The sequence below is a fragment of the Malurus melanocephalus genome, unplaced genomic scaffold (genome assembly GCF_030028575.1).
Source record: "Malurus melanocephalus ecotype Western Australia unplaced genomic scaffold, MMel_1.1 scaffold_39, whole genome shotgun sequence".
Classification (NCBI taxonomy): Eukaryota; Metazoa; Chordata; class Aves; order Passeriformes; family Maluridae; genus Malurus; species Malurus melanocephalus.
Window position 1 is genome coordinate 1,249,956 of NW_026623271.1, and position 27,368 is coordinate 1,277,323.

The following is a 27,368-nucleotide window of genomic DNA, read 5'->3' on the forward strand; positions in this document are numbered from 1 at the left end:
TTCCAATGTACTAAAGCCCAGAGGCAATTCTTTGAGATTTTCATGATTCTGCCTAGTTCCCAAATTAGAAATCTTTTAAAGGAAAATTATGTGTAAACGCAGCAGGTTTTCCTAATAGATAAGAAATAAAAATCCTGGCATAATGCTGTAGTTACTACCAAAATAAAATGTTACCTGCCAAAGCGATGCACAGCCTAAAATATGCTGGGCAATAGAGATAAGCAATGGTATCAGTTGAGGTCAGCTTTCTTCTGAGACTTGAGAATTCACATTTCTAAAACATAGAGAACCCATTCTTCTTTTGATGTGATACTTTACTGCATGATTTGTTTAATATTARTATGTTCAGAAAAAATAATAAATGATATATTAGAAAAATACTGAGGGACAAACAAGCCAATGCAATGGTTATTAATAAAAATAGCTGGGTTGAGTAGCATTACTGCTTCTTTGCTACAGTGCTCAAGTCAGTTGTATGCCTGAAGAGCTGCACTTTAGAGGTGAAAGTTGGAGACTTCTTTTGGAAAAAATAACACGGAAGACTGCAGCTAAAAAAGATTGATTGCAATATATGTACAAAATGGCTTGGTCTGGATCTGTATTCAGTGATAATTTGCAAGCCAGTGTAACACTCTAAACCCTTTTGGATTCCATTTCAAATAAAGGTCTTGGGTTTTTTTCTGATGAAGCTAAGATGAGAATATTTCAGAATTATCATGTGAAACTCTCCAGCGTAAAGCACCCAGACCTGCAGTTATCTCTGAACCACCCATAAGAGCGGATACAGAAAGGAATGACATTGGGCAGGTTTCACCTTGCTCTTAAAGCTGACAGCTTATCTGAAATACAATAGGTGAAAATACAACACTCAAAGCAGAGAACAGCAAGTTGTGAACCAGCTCTGTCAAAGGAAACAGAAATCCATACAGGACAATTGCAGTTTTGTATCACTAAAAGCAAAGAAATGCTGCAACCTTTCTTTGACAACCTTTGCTGCAACCTTTTTTCTGTGACAAAATCAGCCTGGAATATGATCCAAATCTGTGCAAAGCTAAGGGTGAAAAAAAGATGAACCTAGATGTACTTTAATTAAAYATAACCAGATGGCCTCTATGTTGTGCACAGATTTGGGTCAGCCTTTGCTGTAAGTTAAATTCATATGTGAAAAMCAGAAAATCTACTACCTGCACAGATCTGTATTTTATTGGTGGACAAATACGCAAGGGATTGTTGAAAAGTACATCCAAAACATACTTGAAAATTTTCTTAAACTTTTTTTCCCCCAGAGTTCCAGTGACTTGGACTGCTCAGGGATGCTGACAGCCCATYTGTGTTAAAAACACACAGGAGCCCCATAAGAAAGTCTGAGTTAATCATCTGCAACACAAAGGAAAGGAGACAGGAGACAAAGTTCAGACCAGCCTTATGCTGCCAACTGCAGAACATTCCAGCTGTCTCAACTGTTTACAATATAGGTTATCCCAGAGATGGCATATACCATTGCATTATTTATTTTTAAACGAATAATTGCAGAACTACATCCATGGGAAGTATTCATAGTGCACACAGTTCTTTGAAAGAGCTCCCCAGCCTGGCAGTCTGTCACGTGTACCAAGCACATAGTGATTAAATCCACAGTCAGACAGTAATTGCAAGTTATGTCCCTTTAGGAAATTACAACAGGGCTGTTATCTGGACATTAGCTCTCTTGTAGCAGAAGGACACTAAAGGTACAAGTAGTAGATCAGACAATGTTTCCAAGGCCAAAGTTCATATTAATAAATAGTTTCACTACCTAAAATGAACACAATCTTCTAAACATTCTTCTTTGCTTCTCTGGCATTATTGCTAGCCAGAACTGTTATAGTAGTTACTAAAAATAAGCTTCTGAATGTCAGCATTCTGTTTGAGATCTGGAAGCTAAGCCAGTCTGCCATCCTTTACTTTGTTACACTATGCCTCTGGACACAGGTTTGTTTCCTAAGAGTAAAAACACCCATAGTGAGATTTTTACTTTCTTTAATTTAAAGATTGTATTACAGAAAAGTTTAAGTAAGGAATCCTTATAAGGATTAACTCTTGACATAATATATTGCCAAGATACAGTGTAGCTGCAAGGGCTCCAGGTGAACCTTCATATAAGTTGCTTTCTTACATACACAGTTGCTGAACAACAAAAATTGTATTCCCCATCTGTAAGAGAAGACAGTGGTATTGAAACAGTCCTTTYACCAGTGTGTTCTGGTTTTCCCAAATTAGAAACACGCTGTATTAAAACCGTAAAATCCTACTATACAGAAAGGTGATAGAGATGAATTTTCTAAAGATTGCAACTGATGAAACATTAAAATGAAAACTAAGGAGTGTTGATTATGTGAAATGGTTTCTCTTTTACTGGCAGGTCAAATATACTAAGAAATTTACAAATATCTTTGATAATCTAATTCCAGATGAACTCAAAACACTGAAGTAACATACACAGGCTAAGAGAATTCAATACTGTTCCAAGGCACTTACTGAATCTCCATGACTAGATGAAAACCAGAACAAATCAGGTCTGACAATTAAACAGCATATAATATAAAAATAACCTTTTGCTTACAATTTACAAAATGCATTACAATCTTTATCTCTGCTAACCTGCAATTCTGGCTGTGTGTGTCCAGCAATTTTTGTAAAAAACCCCAGAAACTATTTTCTAAAACTTCAGGGCAAATAATTTACAAATAAGGTACACAAAAATTTAGATCATGCAGAGATTTCTTACATCTTCTGTTAATATTTTATGATTGCAACTTTATCAAATTATATACTTACTTGCCCTGTACATATACAAAATAATGCATACATGGTAATCAAATGTTAGCAAAAAGTAGTCCATAAACACAATCTGTCAAAAGTATTACTATATTAACATATGTCTACAAGCAGCGTGTAACAGGGTTAAAAGACATTAAGGCAATAATACTTGAAGTTACAAAATAAATCATATGTAATACTTTCTCCTAAGTGTAGTAAGGCAGGTAGATGGCCCCAGCAAAARGTTAGGTTGTAATACTGGAATCCACTGTTGTGAACCATGTGTCAGGTTTTGCGTGGGATGTACTGCAAGAATGTACCATTGATAGTTAGATCTACACTGCTCTGTGTTAGTCGCCCCCCAGGAAAGTGGAACACTATTTCTCTAGTTCTCAGTGGCACTTGAGTTTTCCAGTATAATTTATCAACAGTGTGTCCATTGGTTCTTGCATCATGTCCATTCTGAGGGTGGCTCTCTTGGTCCTCTGGGCTTTGCACAGCGGTTACCAAAACCTAAGGAAAGAAATGTATTTAATTTTTGTGTCTGCTGGGACAACACAGGCTCACAAAGGCTGGCAGCAGTCAGATCACTGAGACACGCTCCAGCTCTTATAGAATAGATTTACTCTTGGGGCTAGAAAACAACTCTGTAGTATGAGGAATTCTGAAGGCACTCTGGCCATGGGAAGTACAAATATGAAGAATTCTTMTAGCATTATAGTTCACTACTTAAACCTCAGTGGAAAGCCCTTATCAGTAAATACAGTATTACAGTATTTATCTGTTTTTTTTCTTCTTCTCTGCATACCTCAGCAGTTATCAGGTATTATTTCTGAAAATTTTCATTGCTTTACAGAATTATAAATCATTTGACAAATTCTGCATTTTATACACTTTGAATAAAAATAAAGTGAAGAATTACTCAATCATTCATTCTGGGAAAATCTCCTTCAGCAATGCTGAAGAGACAAGGAAGACTAATTTGCCTGAGTTCTGCATCTCAGTGTGTTGGAGTGAGACAGTAGCAGCAGCTATCCAAACCAGTAATGATATTGAATCCCCTGTTTAAGTCATCWAGCGATTTTTGTTAAAAGAATTGTAATTACCAATATCTGTTACTTCTGCAGAAAATTCTGAAATTTGACCTCTTGTATCAGTGGAACCGGAAAAAGAAATCTGAGGTAAAATGTCAGTTGGTGTTTTGTTGCTTCGTTCAGGACGATCTGGAAAACACAAGACACCTCACTTAGTCACCACTGTGGCAATGCCACTTGTTATTRCAGTCCAGAAGACAACTGGTAACAAATATTATTTACAAAAATAAAGCTTTGAAAGCCAATTTCTCACTTCCTAGARAGGACATTTGATAATTGTTTATGAAGTAGATGTTCAGTGACAGCAACATAATCCTGCTTACCAAATCTGGATTATTATTTTGTATTACAGTTTGTATAGATAGCTGAAATCCCACATAGCATCTWTTTATAGCAAAAGCTCACAGTGCCATTTAATACATCAACATAAAGGCATCTGTTCATGTTCTTTCTAAACTAAAGGTGCTTAGACATCATAGGTAACAATCTATTTAGTACAATRTAAGTATACTTGACAATATAAATATCTTCACAACAAACACCAAGTTCAGGCAAATTTTTGTTCAGTAGGAAAAGTTTATTTTGAAAAAAAATTGAAAAGCTTTCCCACCACTTACCAGGTAGTATAGGTGAAGTTGTTTTCAAACCCTGTTAATGAAAAATACATAAAATAATTACAAAAACCACTTCCAAATAGCTAAAAGAAAGTTAGAGATCTCAGATCACAAAAACATCACCAAAAACATAAACATTAATGGAAATATACAGTAGTTAGTAAGAGAATTTACTATTAGAACTTTAGTATTTAATAAAAATTTGAAAACATGACACTGCAACTTATTTGCAAGTTTAGGTAGGTTTGTCCGCATATTACATTTACAGTCCTTGAAAATTCACATCTATCGTTTTTGTTGTATTTTTAATGAGATATTGGGGGCACATGAAAAAAAGTGACAAATGTAAAAAGGATTTATATGCTTTTAAAGTTTTGCCAGCTGTTCATGCAGAATGACTGTGAGCTGGATGAGTGAAAATCTGATGGGCAAAAAATAGTTTGTTTAAAAAAAATATGGATAAAAGGGAAACCCATTATCAGGCAGTAAAAGAGATTGCCCAGACATGATATGAAGTGTCCATCTCTGGAGGTTTTCAAGACCCAGCTGGAAGAAGCTCTGGTTAGCCTTGGCTGAAGCCCTGCTTCATGCAGCAGGTCAGATGAGAGACTGCAATTCTCCTCCAGTTTGAATTGGCCTGAGATCCCTTAAGGGCAGACAGCTCCCTAAATGCAGCATATTTATACTCTTAAGGCCATAGTTTAAGATATCTTAAGGATGATTCCTTTTAAAAGTATTGCTGACGTTAGAAAACCAGTTAATTTTCTTGGAAAGAAAACGTGCTCTTCCCATCAGTTCAGCAGCTCAGGCAGAAGAAAAACTGGCCAGTTGTAGATGACCAACAGCTGCTACTTCTCCCAAGTACRTGTTTTGCTTTTTGTTGTAGCTCCYARCCAGACTGGRAATGACTGATTAGTACAGACTTGTCTCCTGCACTTACTGTGGAGGCTGTTTGCTCAGGCAGCTGCTGATCACGCAACACGCTCCACTCMGACTGTGCAAGCACCACTGGCTTCGGCAGGGGTGTGCCTAGGAACAATTAAACCAACTCAACACACTTCAGTTCTCCTCATGATGAGGCATTAGTACACAGCATTAGAAATGTGCTCTAAACAATTTTTTTTTCTTTTAGATTAAATGCCTGTAAAAACATGAAATTCTCTTTACATGGAAAATGATCCAGAGAAGGCAAAATAGCACAACATAACTCAAAACACCAGACTACACTGCTTGCATTGTGGATGTTCATTTAGTTCCTTGGGGGTTCCTAATCAACAGGGGAATTGGCTTATTTTTCGAGGATGTTTTACAACTTTTGTTACATCAGCTGTGCAGTAATAGTATGTGTTTTTCAGATCTCCTAAATAAACATAAAGTCAGGACAGCTACACCTGTCCTTAACTGACATCATGCAAAAAGACAAACAAAATTGAAGTGTTTTAAGTGATYCTAGTCCTGGAGAGAGATTTTTTAAAGGAAACAGCTTTGTTCTTTGGTCACAGAAGAGCAGCAGGTCCGTAATTCCAAAGAAGGGATCATTTTGACTCTGAACTACATATGTTTGTGAAGCTCAAAAAACACACAAAACTTCCATGTTTTTATGCTGAAAACATCTAGATTAACTACTTGGGCCAAAATTTTTTGAGTTTCAAAATGAGACTAAACAAAAGTCTCAGTAAATAACTACATCATATTAGGTTTTCTAGAAGGTACCAAGCACCAACCTAATTTATCACTTCATTTCAATTAATCTGTTTTGTACTCTGCCATTACTAGCTTGATGAATGAACTACGACAATGGGAGCACATCATTTGTAAGTGTCAGCTTTCTCTTTCAGTTATTCTTTTGATGCAGGCAAAGAGTGAACTACACTAAACTTGACAAACTGGGCTTGTTCACTACATGTAGTGCAGAATGAGGTGTAATCATCTTTCCTTTGCCCAAGAAAGGAGAATCAGATAAACACTRTTCATGTGCGTACCCATTCCCTACCTAGAAGCAGGAGGAAACTAAAAAAGCTGGCAAATTCCCTAACTGTACTGCATTTCCACACTGTATCATCTCATTTCCATGCCCTTCAGATTGGAAACCAGCTCCACTAATATTGAAGTCTCCAATTATTTAAATACAATTTAATAGCATGTTTAGTTAGAAAATGAAAAATAATTCCTCTGCATTCAAGGGTATGTAAAAGTTAAACCTTAAAATAAGCTGCTACACATACTAGATTTCATTCCATTTTGCGATTTGCTCCAAAAGACTAAACAAAAAAAACAGGGGTATTCAAATATAATACTGACATGCTCTTCACATTTTTATCTCCAATTATCACCAAATATCAAAAACTCACTCTGTTCACTTGCTAACACAAATGATTCTGGTGTTCTTTCTGGGAGCGGGGGAGAGGAATCTTCACTAGCATCAGCATCTAAATCAAATATGACATTTGAATAAGTTAAAACACACAGATTTTTCTCCTAGACTTGCAGAAGTTGAACTTTTCATACATCAGATAATCCTAAACTTGGTATAAAATCTAAAACAAAACAAAAATTTGCTCTAAGTATTATGAAACATTTTGGTTTACCACAGTAAGGCCATGGAGCAACTTCATCCAACAACATTAACTTCACATTAAGGGCAGAGGATCAGTTTGTGTGTTATGCAAGCAAGAAAACAAAACCACATTTTCAGTCTAAGTAATTGAGAGGGGAAAAACCCTCAGTAACTCCAATGAATACTTTTTTATCATTCTTTCAGGTCTCAGTTTTGGTCCCTAAGTCCATGTTGAGGCCCACTGGCTCCCACGCCACTGATATAAACTGGTCAAACAGCCTAGCACAAGGTTTACTAGTCAAAAGGCTAAATAGGAGCCAGAGGAGATGGCTACGGCTGGGGCCAGAACCACATCCTGTCCCCAGTCTGTTCCCTCTCACCTCCCACGAGTGTACTAAYATAAGCTATTCTGGCAGCAAAAGGCCCTCTCTGACCTGCTAAGAAATTTGGAGTAGTAATTAAAGGTTTAAAACAATTTAAAGTAGCTGCTGCCACAAGAAATCTCATCTGACAACTGTACTCTGCGCAGGTTCAGAAATACAGAGACACATTTCAACCAATAAAGCCATGAAAGCTTGACCTGCCAGCATGCCTAGCTGCTGCAGGGACAGATTTCCATCAAGTTCTACAAGCAATTGTGTTCCAAGTGACTTCTGCTCCATCTCAACTTTATTACACAGCACAAGAAAACCTTCATTGACAGAAAGGGCTCTATAAAACCTGGAATTAAAGTCCCTATGGATGTGCACTAACTGAAAGTGAGTTTTATTGTTTTGGTTTGAGTGTTGCTGCTGCTGTGGAGCTGTTGCTGCTTTATTGTTCTCTTTGTTTGTTTGTTTTTTTCCCTTTTACCTCAGGGTACAACTACTTTTCACTTCATTTGAATCAAAAAGAGGATTTAACTGTGTGGCAAGATCAGGCACACCAGCAGTTGGGCAATTAGGGTGCTGGTAAGTTCACAGACAAGTTTCRCTGGTGATTGCACCCACATTCCCAGCTTCAGACAGAAGACTCCCGAGCCAGTATGAAAATGAGAAAGCCAATGTAAACAGGGTTTAGGATCACTGGTGCAAAGTGATCTAACCCGGTATTCTTGAGTCCCAGAGGGATTACAAGACCTGCAACCAGAATATAAAATGGGAAGTGTTCACTATCATACAAAGAGGGAAAAAATACACCCTTAATAACAAGATAAATGATAAAAAAAATTAATGCTAAAATTTTAATTCCTGTAAATCATCAACATACCAGCAGCACAAGGAGTGTACTGTTATTTCAAGACGTTTCTGATATACAGTTACATGAAATAAATTCTAGAGTGACATTTCTCCAATTCTTTATCATATTTATGACATATCACTTATTTTATTTGCATGTTYTTATAGCATCTGCATAATGAGATGCACGCAGAGGTGATAATTTCCAAACAGTGATAAACAGTGTTTGCTCTGGGAAAGAAGAAAAAAATTATGGCTAAAAGGAAAAATACAGTAGCCTGCAAAACTATAAAACAAATCCAAGGAGGACTGCTTGCAAAGTTGAAATAACTATGACAAAAGGACTTTGTCAGCTCGGCAGAGCATCTTTTAAGTCACACCCCTTAAAAGTATATACTTATGTGCAAGTATTGTTCTGTGTTTACACACAATGTCACAAAATCCACAGATCTATAGCTACAGTTCACAGTATCTATAGATCTAGATCAAGATCTATAGAAACTTTGTTTTTAAGGCTGCAAAACAGTTCACATCTCTTTTGGTGAACATTTAGTTCACAAAGCTGGTATTTTCAATTCAGCTGCTTCTGCATCTTGCATTACACACTGAGCCCCACTTCACTTCAGAAAGTCATGAAGACTGCACAGACTCCCGAGGTGAGGCCATCACTGTAAGCAGCTCCAAGCACAGGAGTCTGAGCTGAATCCAGAAGTTTATGTTCTTTCAGCTCCACAGCCTTACTTCTTGTTTTGCTGGGCTTTGCACAAGCAGTTACTCAYGCCTAATCTTTTCTTCCTGGCTCTGTCCTCCATTTGATCTATGTGTGCCAGCCTGACTGAAATCTGCACCTGCATGTTTTGGAACCCTTTTGCCTTCGGTAAATGACATTCTAACTTGCAAACTTCCCTTTCACAAAAAAAAAAAAAAAAAGAGTAAAAGATAAAAACCACTCCATAATTTTCAAAGTACTAATAAAGCGTAACTTGGATTCTTAGATGAACAGCCATATTACCTTGTCACCCCCAGCCATGTTCAGAAAAAGAGGAAAGCACAGCTAAATATTTACAATGCTATTAAAATAATGAGMAACTTCAAAGACCAACACAGTGAATGAGGTTACATCTACATTTTTAGGAACAGCACATCAACCAGTAAGCATGGAATTGTAATGTACTTGCACAAGCCTGTTGAAAATGATTTGACTAGTCAACCTCCACTTATTATTGACACTTCCATGAAACCAGACACAGAGAAAAAATAGGCACCARAATATAACACAGAAACCTACAATTACATACCAGCCTACAGGAATGCATTATAAAAAAAGCATGAAACAAATGCTCAYAATAAAGCTCACAATACAGCTTTTGAAGCAGCATCATGGTTTGTAGTACCTTATACCAAAAATAGCTCACATGCAAACTGAAAGCTGGCAGGAAGAGTTGTGCCCTCTCTGAAGCTGCCATACTGCACTGATTAATTTTACATTTAGAAAACTGCATTGCAAAGAAATTTATGTTGTCCAACTCTACAAATGCAGCTAAAGAGCAGCACTTCTGAACCTCAATGAAACCTACCTTTGCCATCTTCAGAACATGTTACAGCTGTTAAGTCTTGCCTAGCAATAGACATTGGCAATACTTTTCTGGCAGAAATGTTTTCAGTATTAGTGGCAGCAGAGACTGTGGCACTTGCGGTTGACACATTGGACGCGCTTTTGCTCATGGCTCCGTCAAAGTTCATCTCATCCGTGTCAGAATCATCTGAATGGAGAGGATTAGTAAAACAGAGGGGTGCCCGAACAGAAAGAGGAGTATGATCAACATTATCACAGGAAGGATGTTCAACTGGGGTGTTTGCTGCTAGAGAGAGAGTTTTAACACCGTGACACAAGGTGTCTGAAGACAACTCTTCAGACACGGACGTACGCAGTGCATTTTCAGGCCCATGTAGTGACCACGTGGCGTGTCCTTTCTCTGTCAGAGGCAGACAATCTGGTCTTGGTGGGGTATCAGACACCTCCAGACTCTGCAGACTTTCTGGTGAAGGTATTAAGGCTGTGTTAGACTGTGGCACGCTGTATTCCATACATGAGTTTTGAGAAGCATCTACAWATGAATCCCCTGAAATCTGTTCCTGTGGCTTAAAGCTCTTATCAACTACACAGGATGACACAGGCTTAATTTTAATTGCATGTCCCCTGTTCAACAGGGAGTTCCCATCAAAGCTTCGTGGTCCCTCCTGAAGAGGTACCTTCTTGATCTCAAAACTTAAGTTACGCTCCAGCCTCTTCTCCGTGTGTTCGCTGGGTTCGTTCTTCCCTGAATGTTCTGTTGATTTATTATAATTCTCATTGAGGTCTGTTGAATGCTCTRATGAAACCATGTGCAAAACTGGCTTTGGATGGTATCTGTCATTGTCCTGCCACACCGTAGTGACTGTTGGATAAGCTGATGGGGGAGATGGTGTTAGGATTGGTGGTACTGGCTGAGGCTCTGGAGGCTGCAAGATTTCTTCTTTAGCGTCTCCTTCTACAAGGCAACTGCAAAACAACCAAAACACAATTGTTTAAGTTTTCTGGATTTTTACAAGATTAGAGATATCTGTCCATTTCCACTGCAGTAGTTAATGCTTTCATACCAATATCAAACTCCACACAGAGCTACCACTGCCCACAGACTATGGTTATAGAATATGACTAGTGGGGTAGACAAGAATTAAGTCAACACATTCAAAATGTCTTTCAGAATATCACAAAGACATTCATTCAGGCCACAACTAATCCTCACTAATAGTTCAGAGATTGCTCACATCCTTTCCCAGAAGCATTTTTTCAGACTCTGTAACACAGGCCCTCTTGTGGCAGCATTTCACTAGGTTTTTCCTTAAGTGRCTCAGACAAACTTGACATATGGAATTCAAATTTCTATAAAGCCAAGAAAGAGTTSTTCAAAAAACAAATCCTTACAGCCTACTTAACACTGAACATCTCCCTTAATTTTTATTTTTCTGTGCATGCCCAAGATGATTTTATTTTTATGTTTGCATATTTAATACTCTCTGCAGAGTCGCAGACCAAATTTAGCTGATATGAGGTACATGCAATATAAAAAATATTCACAGTAGAATATAAAATCCAAATTACAGTGTATATTAGCAAGACCACACCACTTACAATTACAGTTCATCTCAAGCTACTTAAAAGGAGAWGTTCTTCAAGATATGGTCAGATTAGTTGACTACAAACATTTTAGCRTAACTGATGAAGGTTTTGTCTACAAACAGAAATTAGGCATTTTATAATTTTTGTTCCTTTAAAAATCCAGTAAAACCTGGACAAGCTCAAGAAGTGGGCCCATGGGAACATCAGCAGGTTTAACAAAGCCAAGTGCAAAGTGCTGCACYTTGGCTTGGGGCAGCTCCCGGTGTCCATACAGCCTGGGGGTGGAACAGAAAGCTGCCCTGTGCAGAAGGACCTGGGGCTGCTGGTGGAGGAGAGGCTGGACATGACCCAGCACTCCAGAAATCATGTCCTGGGCTGCATTAAAAGCAGCGTGGCCAGCAGATGGAAGYAGGGAATTCTACTCTGCCCCTATACTCTGCTCTCATGAAACTCTCCAGCACAACTGCACAGGAACTCTGTCTACACGAGAAAGGCATCAGACAGGCTCTCATTATTTGTCTGCATGCCACATCACAAACAAAATTAAAGTACTTTTATTGGCTCCTCTACTTCCAAACCTAAGGACTAAGGACTCAGCAAGTGCAAATTCTTGAGACTACCATGACATATAGGAAAACACCCCAAAGCAAAAAAAGCCCAGGGACTGTCTCACAAGTGAGTTTTGTAGAGAACTAAAAGCATACCTGACCTGGGACAGGCTAATGCACATGTTTCATCGTTGTGCTGTTACTACCAAKCTATAGCAGTACAAGTTGAAGAAGTAAAATCTTTATACCAGGGATTCCATACTAAAGAGAACCATTTGGATTCTCAGTTTATGAGAATCCTAACTCCCTGAAGTACTGCACTCTTCCTAGCTTCCAAATTATCTTCTAAAAGTTCCTGTATTTTTGTATCTAGAAAATCCCAGATCCCCTTGCAGTTCTGGGTGATCTCTTCCATTCTCTGCCTGACTCTTGCCACAAAAATTTGGGCCTCAAATTCCTTCTCTTCCACTCCTCCATGCACTTGTGTATTGCTGTTTTTCTCTACATTAAAACAGAAGGATTACAAAGCACATCAAAGCAATTTAACAGCAGTAATTTGGAAGCTCTTGCCTCTAGATGTTGAAAAATGAATAAGCTTGAGAATAAGTTGTTTGCCTGAATTAGTAAAGATAAAGCAGGAAAGGGGGGGATGTAAGTCTTGCTCCAATTCAATACACACTAAGTACAGGAGAAATCCCTCCACTTGGATTTCTCTCTTCTGTTTTGAATGGGGGAGGGGGACACGGAGAGAGACAGAGAGCAAGTGCACTTGCACAAATGTTTACATGTTCCCTGTTACCAGCAGTGATGCTCACCAGTAATCTCCACTAAATCCTCTTGCTTAAAATCATGGTTTTCCCTTATTGACCTGATTTTCCTGACACAGAGTTATTTGCAATCAGCAAAACGAATTTATTATCTGGTACAGACCTAACATGAAGCATTACAATTAGCTAAAAAAGCAAATTACCATTAAACTCGATACAGCAAGGTTACAGGTCCACAATACCAGTCAAAATTCTGTAAGTTCTTTACCAATTACTGTTCAATGAAATCACTCTATGCTTTGATCCACTGGTAAACAGAGCCCCATGTGTATTCAAACAATTGCTTTACATGTATCCATAGAACTGATAATACAGGAAAGGCTGCACAAGTCAGCAGCCCAAAAGTTGATTAAACAACTTCCTCCTACTCATCTCAACAGAACTACTACAATGTTCCCCATTACATTTGAAGTTAAATGCCATTCCTTCACTCTTAAATGACAGCTTACAGAGAAAAAATGAGGGGTTTTTTTGCCAAAATAATTCTTTGCCTTATTAGTATTGAAGGATATCTGTTCTCAGAAATTGAGATGCCCAAATAGCATTCTAATGTATTTTTTTTTTCTATAAATTAGGAAGTAGATGCCAATAGATAACAATTTTCCCATTTTACAGACATTTTTAATATTACTATTTCACATGTTCTGCATTGCAAATAATCTTTTTGTTTGTTTCCACACAGYAGAAATATTAGGATATGAACACATTCAGAAGGTTTGGCAGTAGCTTTTTCTAAAACTCTTGTGAATCTTGGGCATTYTGGGATGCTGCATAATGCTGTCTTTGGGCATGTCCTTCATTAGCTGTTTTCCAGAGACCTTTCTGCCCCCAGAGGCAGAAAATCATCTGAAGATGAACTAYTAATACTGTTGAAAACAACAGGAGGTAGTAAAACCAGCTTGATTTAAAATACCAGGAAATTAACAGAAAGCTCATGAAAGAGGATATTGAGACAGAAAAGAGTCACTGAACCAAAGAAAGCCAGGCCATTGAAGTAAGAAAAGTAAGCTTTCCTGTATTAGACCTTTAAATAAACACATACATCTGTAAAATCCCACTGTGTGATAAAAAAATAGAAAGCTTTGTCATGACTCAGCCCTGAAGTGCCTCTTCGGATCCAACTGCTCCTGATTATCTTGGAATGCCACTACCTCAACACTTCCTCATTTACAGCTGAGTATGGAATTTCCCTGTATGACCAAGGCAGCTTTTTCATRCACTTTCATTGCCACACAGCCTGAGCAGCTGATGCAGTGCCCTAGTGCCAGTGGCTTCTCAGCTGTCAGGTAAACCATCAATTAGGCAATAACAACTTTTAAAAATTATTTGTCATGACAACAATTACATGCAATTTGTCAAAAGTACAATAATTTTTCCAAAAAAAAAAAAGCCTTCCCAGAGCATTCCACCAAAAATGTATACATGAAAAAAGCCATATATTGCTTTCTCTGCAGTACATTATAAAATTTTACAGTGTTTCAAAATCTAAGCTGCTTTACTCCTAATGGAAAAAAGCTATATTATTAAAACTGCACACAATGGGTTCAGATTTAAATRAAACTTGGCCAGTGTTCAAAAGAAAAAAGGCCTAAAGTAATCCATGGTTATTCTATGCAGCATACTGTAGGGTGTTTCAAATAAAACAGAGTGATGCCAAGGTCATGGAATGCAGCTGCTATGAACAACCAAAAATAGATACCACCCTCTACATCCTCCTTTATAATTAAAATAGGAAAATTAAACTCAACATAAGCAGGCTGAAGCTAGACAACCACATTATTCTACTTTTACATTAAATCACTGCCATCCATGTGAAAAAAAAGCTGCATTACAKTGAGTTGGAAATGTACTACAAATAATTTATATAAAAGTATAATGAATTTAAAAAATAATCAACTGGTGAGTTTATCTTGTAAATTTTACTTACCAAGGCTTTTTGGTTTTTCAGCTGTGGCATAAAAATTAGAAATAGCTAACTAGGAAGGAACATCCATCAACAAGTTTTACCTTAGCTTTGCAGGAGATGCAAATATATAGTTTGCAAGWCTTGAAATGAAACAGAGTAACACAAAACCCTGGTATTGTATTCACTATCATTAGACCAAAGTCCAAACAGAATCGGATGAGAAGTTAAACTGCTACAGTATTTCACCTTTTCTCCTTCAGACTGCTGCACACAGCTCTCCATTACACTGCATACAAAAAAGCTGTTACATCACCAGAGCTTTYTGTGAGTTTATGTCTAAGTTTACACTTTGATTTCAAACTGCATTTAAAGTTGAAAATAAAGAACTTTTTGTAACAAAGCCTGAATAAAAGAAACCACCTCTTTTTCCAAACACTTTACAATCAACAACTAAGCACACTAATACTTAAAGGTATTAAGATATTCCCTCTGAATTCTGACACATCTGCCACATAAAATYGAGTACAATACTAAACTGTAAATTTAAAACTTAGGTTTTTTGCACTCTTATATCTAACAAAGTTAAACCTTACTTATATCCTCTTCTTACACGAATCTGAAAATAATTAAAACATGTCTAAGAAAGACTTTCCAWCCCCTCAGGTCCTTTAAAGAAAGGTGACTTTCACAAGAGGTGATCATCAACTGCCAAGCAAAGCAATTTCTAGGATAAGGTGCTGATGTATGCACTAATGAGTTGTTCTTGTTTACCTCTGTAATAATCAAGGAGTAATATTGGAACTTTTTTATGTTGATATCAAATGGAGAGAGACATTAAACTAAATGACTATACTCACATATTGTACAGCAAGTTTAATTACATTAAAGCATTACAAGGTGATAAAAGATTGGAAGGCAATACAATTCCAAAACCTCTGCAAAACAAGTACAGCTAGATGCTTCATGGTAAGCTAAGTAAATAAAATACCAATTTAATATCAATTTAATATCAATTTAATATCAATAACCTAAAGATACTTGTAGCTTCCAAGAAGAAAAAGATATAAAAGCAGCCTAGAAAGTAAAATTTCTTCTCCAATACATGCCCAGGCCAAAGCAAGTACTAAAAGGATTAATTATATTTCTCTGAGAAAGCTTCCTACCTTGAACTGTTTAAGTCATTAGTGATATCTCATCCCTCGCACAGACATGAGTTAACCTGATAACAGTTACACTTTCAGAGGAAGAGATCTTCAAGTTTAAAGAAAATACTGAGATGATTTCATGATAATGTCACAAACAAAAGAAGAGAGAGCAAGAAAGCCACCTTCACTGAAAAATTCTGCCACGTTCTGAGTTGTTAGCCAGTGGAAAGGGCTGCAGAGGAGATGTCACCATCTCACCCAGCAGACTTGGGGCCRACAGAAAACAACTGATAGGCATCATAACCTTTACTATCTAAGCAAACACGGCTTAGTCTGGTTAAAATATGGAAAACAAACACCCTGAGGCCTAGAAATAAAAACCAACTTTTSTCTGCTCAGTCAGGACCATCTCAGGCAAGTTCATCAAAAACCGAGCTGGCCCACAGGACTCTGTAATAGTCCCTATAGCYCTTTTTGCTTTAGAAAACAAAGCAAATGTTAAAAGTTCCCTTAAAAAAAAACTTAGCTTGCTTTACTAAACACACATTCTAAAGCCATCAACAACACAGAACATAAAGAATTTWAAAAGTGTATTTCTTTTCAAAAATAGTAGCTTTAGCAACTTGCTTGTAACTTCTTCAGAGACAGTGCATGTAAAACTCGAATACACACTTGGCTGGCAACCTAAAAATGTTTCCTTCTGCATATGGGGATTAAATTAGAATGTTTCACTGATTCTGCTCTCCCATCTTCCCCAGGAAAAGGATGTCAACCTGTGCCAAAACATCTACAATACACAAAATTTGGTTCTATGTACTGACTGAATCAGGCTGTAGATTTGTAAAATTACCCCCTGCATCAAGAAAAAACATGCTCATTAGTGGGTATTTTGAGCAGATGTGACTAATAGCAAATAAAGCCTTTCCTCAGAAGCATCTTCCAGGAGGGGTGTAATTAATTGTTTTTCAAAAATCATCTCCATTTTAGAAAGACAACAGCTTTGCTAAAAGCTTCCATTTATTCACCTCTAAGGAACCAATCTGCCTGCCAGTGCTGGCAGATGGGAAARTATGAGTTTATGGAAACAGGCCCAAAAAATCCCAGGCTTTAAAGAGARATTAAAGATTTTAACTTAATGCAGCAAGTAAAGAACAATGCAATGCAGATAAGACAGATGTGTGCTTAAACATGAATTACATGAATTATAGATATGTCATTATTACATGAATATATAAAAATAGTAACAACYGAGGTACACCTAAAATTATTTCAAGGAACACTAGTAAGGAAATTACCTAGTGGACAGAAATCATATTTTTAAGCTCAGTGATGAAGTTTCATTATGGTTTTGTCTCCAAAAATGAGTGTTCAGTCATTATTTGAGCCTATTTTGAGTTTGTTTTGCTACTGTCACTTAGCGCAATTAAAACACAAGTAGATGTAACATATTTGACTAGTAAAGGTGCATGCTTGTCCACTCACAATCATTGCAAAGTTGGTATACTCAAACACAGACTTCACAAAGATATTGCAACTTATATTTAGAGTTAATTACAAGACTTCTCTTTACATTATCTATATTTCTACTTATAAATACAACATATGCATCTTAAGTCTCTACAGTAGCAGTAGCTTTATTCTACCTTTTGTTCATCTTTCAGCTTAAAATAGTATAATGAACACAGTTAACTACCTGCGGGTGCGTGGAGGCTTTGGTGGAGGAGAATCCTGTTTCTCAGCATCTGAAGAACTGACAGCATTCTCTGTATTGTTTTCATCCTGATTAAAAGRAAAAAAGGGTGTTTTTATTTCTGGCCATAAAGATAACACACACAATATTTGAACTATAAGGTCCAAAGGTCTGTAATGATACTTGGCAATGATATGTAACAATATGACCTATTTTTTGGCTATCATATAGAGATCAYTTTCAAAACTCTATTCTAAATGGACAAAATTATTTTATATCTTCTTATCCAACTTGAAATTTTTCTGACTGAAGATTTTGGTCTGTTTGCTACTGAACAATCCACTACAGAAAATACTCAAAATATCATCTTTAGTAGTGAGCTACCTCTCAAACACCCTCCGAATTATTCACAATGAAAGCATTTATTTTCCAGTCAGTTTAATTATTTTCACTTTTACAATCACCCCAATGAAGACTGATCTGCACTGTAATAAGAAAATGAGAAGGATCTTACCCACTTGTCATCTAATGCATTAATCTAAATGCCTTTCAAATAATCTCCCATTTGTGTACAAGAAAGTTTAATTTACTCAGCAAAGCATGATGATTTAAAATCCACTTTAGGGCCATAAATATAAAAGATATATTTTATATATGCATGCATTTATAAATACATACACACTTATACATGTAAATACATGTAAAATATTGTTGTGGGTTAACCCTGGGAAGCAGCTAAGCCCCACAGAGTCACTCTCATTTCTCCATCCCATCCCTGGAGGGGAAAGAGGAACAACAGGAAAACTCATGGGTCAAGATAAAATTGTTTAATAGGCAAAGTGGGAGAAGATAAAAAGGAATCAAACAAGCCATGCAAAAGCATTCACTCACAAACTTCTACAGGTGGACCCGGGCCAGTTCCTGAGCCAACCCTCACTGAAGCCCCTCTTGTCCCACTTTATTGCTGAGCATGACATAATGGGTGTTATGGGATATCTCCCTGGGCACTGTGGGAACAGCCTGGCTGTATCCCCCACACTGGGAGGGCAGGCTGAGAGCACAGGCAGCGCTGACTGCACCAACGTTGGTCAGCAGTAACTGCAGCATCAGCTACAAACAACCACCAGCACTGTCTTCACCACAGATCAAAAACACAGCACCCCAAGAGTGGCTATGAACACTAACTACAACCCAGCCACTCAGCAAAAATAYGTAAAAAAYCCATGTCTCTATAAAAACCAAAACACAACATGCAAGAGTCTAAAGCTGACATACCATTTCTAAACATGTGCCACAGCCAAAGACCCAACAAACCCAAGGAGGACCTTAGAGTTATCTTAACTTCAATGCTTATTTTACCTAAAGGCTTTTTTCACAATAGTTCTCTTTTGAAAAGAAATCTTAAAAAAGAATCCCAAATTCATGTAATACATTTCAAAGCACAAAACTAGGTTTATGCAATAGGGTTTGCTATCTGCCAGTCTACCTGCCCAGACTGGTGACAGAGACTGACCTTCTTCAGTCTTACAGAACAGAAGAGAATCSGCTGATAATTTCTGCTTCAGATGTGACAGTTGCATTTGAATTCAGTGAACAATTTTTGCTTTGGAAGATAAACTTKAAGTTGCCTCAAGTTAACTAACCTCACTTCAATTTAATAAGTTAGTTACACGTTTTTGATTTCCATTACTTGTCTTAAAAGTTATCATACCACTGATGCTTACTGTGAAGAGTCTAATATCAAATTCTATTCCTCAGTGTAYTAAGTGAAGCTTTACCTGTGAAGAAAAAAGTTACATCTTCTGATCTTTCTTACTGCTTTTCYCTAACTGCCCCCATTAACTTGCTGTCAAATATAATATTGCACAAGAACTCCAGCAGAAATACCCTATTGTTCCTTATTGAATGGATTGTGTCAGCCCTTTCAGGGAAATTGCACAGGGAGTTCATTGTCCTGCTGACCACTCACTGTAACTRTCAGGGTTTTTTTGGAGTAAGATTCACTGGGCAGATAAAAGCCACTCAMATTTAAATGAACACAACTGAAGCTCCCACTGCAGTCAATCAAGGTTGGTTGGTATTCATAGAATTTTAGAATAGTTTGTGGTGAAAGGGACCTTCAAAGGCCACATAGTGCACACCCCYTTGCAAWGAGCAGGGACATCTTTAAAAAGGTCAAGTTACTCAGAACCCTGTCCAAGCTGGCCTTGAATGTTGTCAGGAATGCCAGGACGGGGAATCTACAGCCTCTGTGGGCAGCCTGTTCCAGTGTTTCATCACCCTCATCATAAAATATTTCTTCTTGCCATCCAGTCTGAATGTASCCTCTTCTAATTTAAAACCATTACCCTTTGTCCCACTGCAACAGGCCCTGCTGAAAAGTCTGTCCATATTTCTTATAAGCCCCCTTCAAGTGCTGCAAGGGTTAAACAAGGTCTTCCTGGAGCCTTCTATTCTCCTGAACAACTAAAACTCTCTCAGTCTGCCTCCACAGCAGACCTGTTCATGCTCTGCTCATCTTTSTGTCTCTCCTCTGGACTCGCTCCAACAGGTCCCAGTCCTTCCGGGGCTGGGGTCCCCAAAGCTGGATGCAGTATCCAAGCATGGAGCAGGGGACAAAATCACCTCCCTTAATCTGCTGCCCATTCTTCTTTGGATGCAGCTAATGACGGGGAAAAGATATGAATATGGGTTGTTTGGTTTTGGGGGGTTTTTTTGGTTTTTTTTTTTTTTTTTTGTTTTTTTTTTTTTTTTTTTTTTTTTTTCCTAATTAGTATGTCTGCAGTGGTTTTCATTCTGCTTTGGGATCCCCAGCACAGGAAACATACCATGGGACATGAACATCCAATCTCTCTACCAGCCTCCTCTCAAATATATAAAAAAGCAACTTCCAATGTTTTAACATCAGGTAATGGGTGACCATATAGATCATTTTGCCTTTAACAAACATGAACATTAATTTTATTTTCTCATTCATCAATTCTGAAAATTGGTGCCAAAGATGCTGAGGCTCCCAGTATTCAACAATAAACTCTTTTTCCTGCTCAATGGTTGTGCCGTGTTCCTCCCCACTTCCCACAGTTGTGCAATGCAAAATCTGAATCTCTCCCATATGTATTCGTTACTATGGACAGCACTAAATTGRTGCTGTACTAAAAAGACCCTCTTTTATTCATAACCAAAGCTAGAAATGAATGCATCCAAAACAACTGAATCCTGACAGCAGAGCGGGCTGTTGGCCTTGCTTCAGCACCACAGCACATCCAAGTTTCATAAAGAAGAAAGATACCAGAAAGAGTGAGATTACACAAGAGTTCCTCCCCCTCACCACCAGCCTCTCCACCCTACAACACATCAGAGAAGTGTCCCAGTTCAGCTTCACCAGTACAAAAGTTCTGAGGAACAGATTTCTTAATTATGTACTCAGTTTTCTAAAGGGTACTGGCAAGGGAAARGGTGTGCCTGTTGGCTCTAGACTAACTTGTCCAGAAAACAAACCAGCAGCTGCATCCCTGTCCTTCTGTGTTTGTAAAGTRAAGTGTTTGTGAACAGAATGTTTCCTGAGATATGCATTTCTCACAGGCAGAAGGAAGCTAACATATGTCAAAGCTTCTAAAAACTCCATGTATACAGTAAGAAGCAGCTTCTAGTTGAGACAGGCAGAAGTAGCTGAACAGGCACTGCCATTTTTGCTACTAGAAATAAAACGTATGTATATTCCTTACAAAAACGTATATAAACTCAAATGTCCAAGGCACACAGAGAACCACAGTAGTTTACAAAAAAAAAAAAAAAAATTAAACCCCCAAACAAACAAAACCCAACAAGAAAACATGCAGGCACAAAAAGGTACTTTTATAACCAGAAAAGCCAGTGGCTACCCTAGCTTTGTACATTGGGAGGGCTTCAGGCAGATGGGTGTTCAAAAGTTTTCACTTGTGCATCAGGTTAAATTCCAGATCCATTCGCTGTTTTAGTTACATTGAATGAGGAGCAAGAATGATTACAGGAACTACCATCACCAAAAAAAAAAGGTACTTTGCTACTTTCCTTAATTAGCTCAATGGATTGATACTTTTGTGAAGACTTCTCTTTTTAGAGAAGTCATTCCCTGTTACTTGTTCTCAGTTCTATGTTACAAGAAATAGGGAATAACTAGTATTTTAAGTATTTATTACCCTTGAGTGACACCAACACACACATTTCCCTGTCATATATCAAAATAAGTGAATAGGCAAACATGSAGAAAAACTAGCACAGAGCAGAAAAGAGGAAGCTCAGCTCTGAAAGTGAATATAGGGTATCTCACTGGGATGACTGCATCTGTTGAGAAGAGCAGATGGTGGTATTAAGCAAAAACCTTGCACAGCCTTCCTAAGCACAGCTTATCGACATCAGTCAACACTCCCTTGCTCCTCTAGACAGATGTTGCATTCTCTRGGGCAGAACACAATTTTTAGAAGTATCAGCTTAGACAAACCAGGACAACATACATAGCTCACCGGGGTTATCATACAGAATAATTTTTAAAAAATGGATTAACAAATGTGCAATTCACCAAGAGTTCAGTGTAGCACCCTGCTTTCTCACAGAAGACAGCTATCCTACTGTGGCAGGCTTCTCACTGCAACATGGCTAAACAAAAAAACAGGATCTTTACCCAGCTTTTATGTCTATATGCATCAAACGCTCAACAGTTCAACTCCCTTGGAGTTATTCCCCTGAAGGAGTAGCTACACAGATCAAGTGAAAATGCTCACAGGAATTTCTAGGTATTCTGTTAAATTGCTCATATACAGACATGCATATCTACCTATGAAAGATTGCATTGATGAATGAAAACACCACAAACTCAAATACTTTGAAGTGTAGATTACCTCTAGTCTACTACAATACAGAGTAACTTATGTTCCTGCAGTAATGTAGAGAAACAAGGAATTCCCATGGCASGTGCAGTTTCTGAATCCAGCTTGCTAAGGTAACCCAAACTGTGTTAACACCTCCCAAGGGTGAGTCCTTCCCCCACCTGCTTCCTCCAGGCTGAATCACCAAAGAAAGCTGGCACTAACTTCAAGCAAATAGAGGATCATAGTCTTAAACTGAGATTTCACACATACTGCCTTCAATTCAAAACCTTTTGCCCAGCAATAGCAATGTATAATTTTCTTTTGGAACTCACAGTGGAAATATTTAATGTCATTCAGAAGCTTTCTGTGCTGATAAAATGCTGGCAAATTTACTCCAAAGACTCCTCCAGAAGTAATCTCATGYTTTCCCTTAAAAGGAATTGAGGCATTCCTTTTGCTGTTATCATAAAGCAGCATGGGAATCACTGAGCATCAGTGGATAAAAAGAGAAATRCTTCACATTGAAACGATACACTCAAGTGACTCAGATTAAATAAAACATTCCAACAGAGGCAAAAAGATAAAAGCCTCTGAAGAAATACATGATTTTTAAGAATGCTGTGATGACAAAAAATATCCTTCCAAGCTGCCAAACAGCAAAGAGAATATGAACAGCAAAGTCTTTTCACTTACTGTTTCTAAACCATTAATGTTTCAAATAACAACATTCTTCTTATAGCAGCTGATTCCTCCATGACTTCTAAAAGTGCAATCAACCACAGCCACAGAACTCTTGTTGCTTTTACAGCACGAAATGCAAGACACTGGAGAGTACTAGCACTGCCAGATTTTGGAGAAAGTGTTTGTTAACACAAGCTTCTACTTATGGATAAGGGCAAAACAAGGACTTGCAGTACTGTAATGTGCATGGTACTGTCAACAGACAAATTTCAACACAAAATATTTTTGAAGAGATAGTGAACTTGGTTATTTGTCYTTTAACTGATTATCTTTTTCTGACTTACAAACAGAACATCCAACTTGATGAAATTCCACAGGATTCAGACTTTCCAAGACAGCTACAGTTTATTAAGAACTTCAGCTCATGAAGAACCTTCTCAAATAACTCATAAAATATTTTACTGATACAAATCTGACYGATACCTTACCAGATGACCAAGACTAATGATCTCACATATATTTCAAAGCTTCCAAACAKAACATCAAGTGTAATATTTTCACAGCAGTATAAAAAAAAACCCAGTGATGGTTAGAAGCACAGCTATTGACTTGAAAYACATGACAATATCATCGAGAATTTCAGTGGGAAAGGCTTGAGTCCACGATTCTGCTCCAATTTAAGTGTTTGGTAACTTGAAAGTACTGCTAAGTGTAGGTGGGGGATAGTTCTTATTATCAAATTTAGCATCTGAATTCTTTTCTTATCAGAGGAAAATTGCTCCTGAGCATCAATCCTTCATCAATTCGGCTACTGAGAGAGACTGTTGAAAATGTTGGTATCTAAGCAGAGCTTTTCTTATTTAATTTSATTTACAAACTTAATATCAAGCACATTTGTAGTTCAACATATTCACAATACGTATAATTATATGGTAAGAACATACATTTACTACATTAAAGCCCATCATATATGCATTTTCAACATGCTTTTGAATCTATCCARTTCTAATGGAAATACTAACCCTATCRTAAGTCTATTTCCAAACACTGCATGCCTTGCTGTTGACTTTTTACAGTATTGTTTCCAGCAGGGCAAAGCTGGCAAGTTCACAGGAAYACACGTTCGGGATTGTGTCTGAGCTACTTCCCCATGAATACTGTCACTCGCTGCCAATCAGATTAACTTTTTACTGGGATGTTACTGGCAAGCCCTGCTTACAAAGCTTCTGGAACTCAACCCATTTCAAACACTGCTTGAAATGAGAACAGCAGYTGGAAAACAAAACCATGAAACCATTCCTACGGAGCACTCCAACTCYTCAGAGTATTATCTGAAGAGAAAAAATTACCCATTTCCTCTTCAGTGCAGTAGCATCTCCTACTTAACTAATAGTAATATATCTGAAGTAGGCACATTAATTTATTTCCACTGGACATAATTAAAACCATTCACATATTGAAGATTTCATAGTTGCTGCAGCATCTGCAGGCAGAGTAACACCTGTGAAGCAGCCTTAGAATTTTATATTGTACTTAATAAAGTTACCTGAAAACTTCCTGCTTCAGAATTAGTTTTTTAACCAAGATACATCACAGAATGCTAGTTTGGTTTTTAAAAGAAAATAAAGTAGAAAATTTCTGGGGAAAATCAGACATTAAACACAACAGATGCTACATAACACTCTTGGAGGAAAATAGGGAGCTTTGCYAGAAGAGCAAAAACACTGTCTCAAGTGAACTTCAAAGTTTTGAGAATCAGGTTAAAACTACGWGAAAATATTTAACTGGATCTGTGAGGTTTCCCTTATAAATGCAAAACAATACAGAAGCTATACMTATATCAGTTAATTTCTTGAATGCAAATTTTTTAGCAAATGGACAATAGCAAATTTAAGTGTCAGATTTTTAGATACAGAATCTCTTCACCTATGAGACGTTTTTCCCCTCAGCCTTACTGCAGAATTCTGAAAGAAACAATAGCAAAAAGCATCATTTCCCAACACAAAAAGGGCTGTGCTTCATCAGAAGAAGAGTTATTTTTCCCTGCTTCCAGCAGTGACCAAAAGGGAACTTTCAGAGAAGAATAATGTCAGAGCAGGCATACAGGGATCCTTCACTAGGATGTTTTCCAACGGATTGCAACTCTGGAATTTCACAGTTCAGAGATTAGTGAAATTCATGGAAGAAGATTCCAAATGGTGAGACATTCACCTCAAAGATAAAGGTTGCAATGAGCTGTGCAGTTTCATGTTGCGTTTTTTATACAAATGACACTTTTTAATTAAGTCTTTCAGGTCTCACTGGTATCCCTTAGAAAAAGTTAATAGGAATCAGCTTTCCGTTATTACTCAGCCTCTATTGTATCAGCCTCAGTCATTTCTTCCCCACCTCAGTCTGGCTGTTCTTTAGCTGGAGCCTTCCAACACCTTTGATCCTTGTCCAGTTGTTTAATGTTCAAATTCTGTAAYATGTTTTTGAGATAAGCACACTTGACGTGCAGTCATAGTCAAGTTCTAAGGTACCCACACAAGGACATTGCATTCTCTGCTCTCACTAGTTTCCAAGTAACTGCTAAAATCCAATTTCCTTCACAACTTGTTGTCATATCCAAGTCAAACTGAAAACTCACAATCCATCACTGTCTTTTCAGAGATGGGATTTATCAATCTCTCATCCCCATGTACATTTTCTATTCATTCTTGTGTTATTAGTCAGCAGTTCTCTTAAGCTGTACTAAAGACAGCACTTGCCTTTGTTATAGCCATAGTACCAGCACACTGTGCCACAGCCTTACTCGTTCTCAAATAGGTGAGTAATTTTGTATATATAATAATAGAAATAAGAGACATTTTTGATTTGATGTAAGAGCACAGACACAGGTCATATTACAGTCAAATAACCAGAAGATACTGTAGACTGATCTACCAATTATTTTACGTTCAAAACTCAAGTAATTCTGTACAAAGCTAATCAATCTGCATATTTCAAACCCTGTCATGCTCATTCCACAGCAAAAGAAAAGATCATGGATCAGCTTAAYCAAACTGTAACAAATAAAAACAGCCTGCTCTACCCATATTGCATTTAGTCAACAGGCTTCTTGTCATGACTAAAGACCTCATAAGTACTGCATGAACTGATAGAAATTCTTAGCAGAAGGGTGTATGCCTTTCATCCAAGAATTGAAAACATTCTCAACTTCCCAGAAAGCACAGTACAGAACAGCTAAATCCCTGAAATAAATGGGATGCTTATTAATAAAAATACATTTAAAATTGCTTCCAGATATTTCAAAGATTTCTGAAGATACCACTCATTCTCCCTCTACACAGCCATGGAATCTACACCAATTAGGTACTGAAGGGRCAGACAAAATCATTGAATAAACAAAACACAAACCAGGAATGGGTGGTACAGAGTTGTGGGCTGTGAGAGAGAGAGAATATATTAATCCAAAAAGCCATTTTTCACACAGTGCCCAGCAACAGCCAAGAAAATATATCTAAACATTAAAAAAAGGGAAAAAACCTACAGGAGACATGAAATTTAAAGGGAAGGACTGAAAGACAGAAGAATCCTCAAATACTGTGAATCCCAGTGAAGAACATTTTTTCCACTGTTCTTATGCTTTGTTAAAAGGGTAGAGCATGAAGGTTCCTGACAAAGGCATTTTAAACCTATTTTTCTTTCCCCTCATCTATTCCAATGCAAGCAGTACTTTAAAAAACATGAGAACTTAATAAGATCACACCATTGAACACTTGAAAAACCAGACTTCACAGGAGAATTTTCATCAGAAGCTCTCAGCCACATATGGGAGACACCTACCACTCCATCTGCAATCTTCCAGTCTGCACAACTTTCATATTTTTGCAGTTGCTTTTCAAATAGTTGTGCTATGGCTCGATGGACAAGCTCATACTGCTCCTATAAAAARTTACCAGATAAAAATTAGTGCACAAGATCTTTAGATCTTTACAAAGAATAACAATATATTATCACATACATTTTAAAACAAACTATACCTTTGTCTGCACTGCAGAATGCCTCTGTGTCCTCATTTCCTGTATTAAATTAAATACATTGAATTCTTCAGGTATTTTCTGAAATATAGAAGCAAGATAATTACAATGACATAACTGTCAGAAMAACAATACAAAAGCTGTTACACATCAAAAAATAACTCTAACTTTTTAGCTAATTTGTCCTCTCCACACTGAAACTATTTAATATTTTTAAAACAACTCCAAAAAAGACATTTGATTTAGATCAGGTGAGAG

The 27,368-nt window shown here is 37.4% G+C and overlaps 1 protein-coding gene across 2 annotated transcripts in view; it reads right to left on the reverse strand.

Annotated features, from left to right (window-relative positions):
• Positions 1-1,004: 1,004 nt before the first annotated feature.
• Positions 1,005-27,368, reverse strand: part of PTPN12 (protein tyrosine phosphatase non-receptor type 12) — a 69,063-nt gene continuing 42,699 nt past the window's right edge. Inside the window, exons 10-18 of one of the 2 annotated variants that reach the window (XM_057364474.1) lie at positions 27,114-27,191; positions 26,917-27,015; positions 17,564-17,649; positions 9,859-10,823; positions 6,859-6,936; positions 5,448-5,536; positions 4,511-4,541; positions 3,906-4,022; positions 1,005-3,312 (exon numbers count right to left, since the gene is read on the reverse strand). In XM_057364474.1, the coding sequence (XP_057220457.1) occupies positions 3,251-3,312; positions 3,906-4,022; positions 4,511-4,541; positions 5,448-5,536; positions 6,859-6,936; positions 9,859-10,823; positions 17,564-17,649; positions 26,917-27,015; positions 27,114-27,191 (1,605 nt within the window). In that variant the 3' untranslated portion in view covers positions 1,005-3,250. The remainder of the gene's footprint in view (positions 3,313-3,905; positions 4,023-4,510; positions 4,542-5,447; positions 5,537-6,858; positions 6,937-9,858; positions 10,824-17,563; positions 17,650-26,916; positions 27,016-27,113; positions 27,192-27,368) is intronic. The other variant, XM_057364476.1, reaches the window with a different exon arrangement.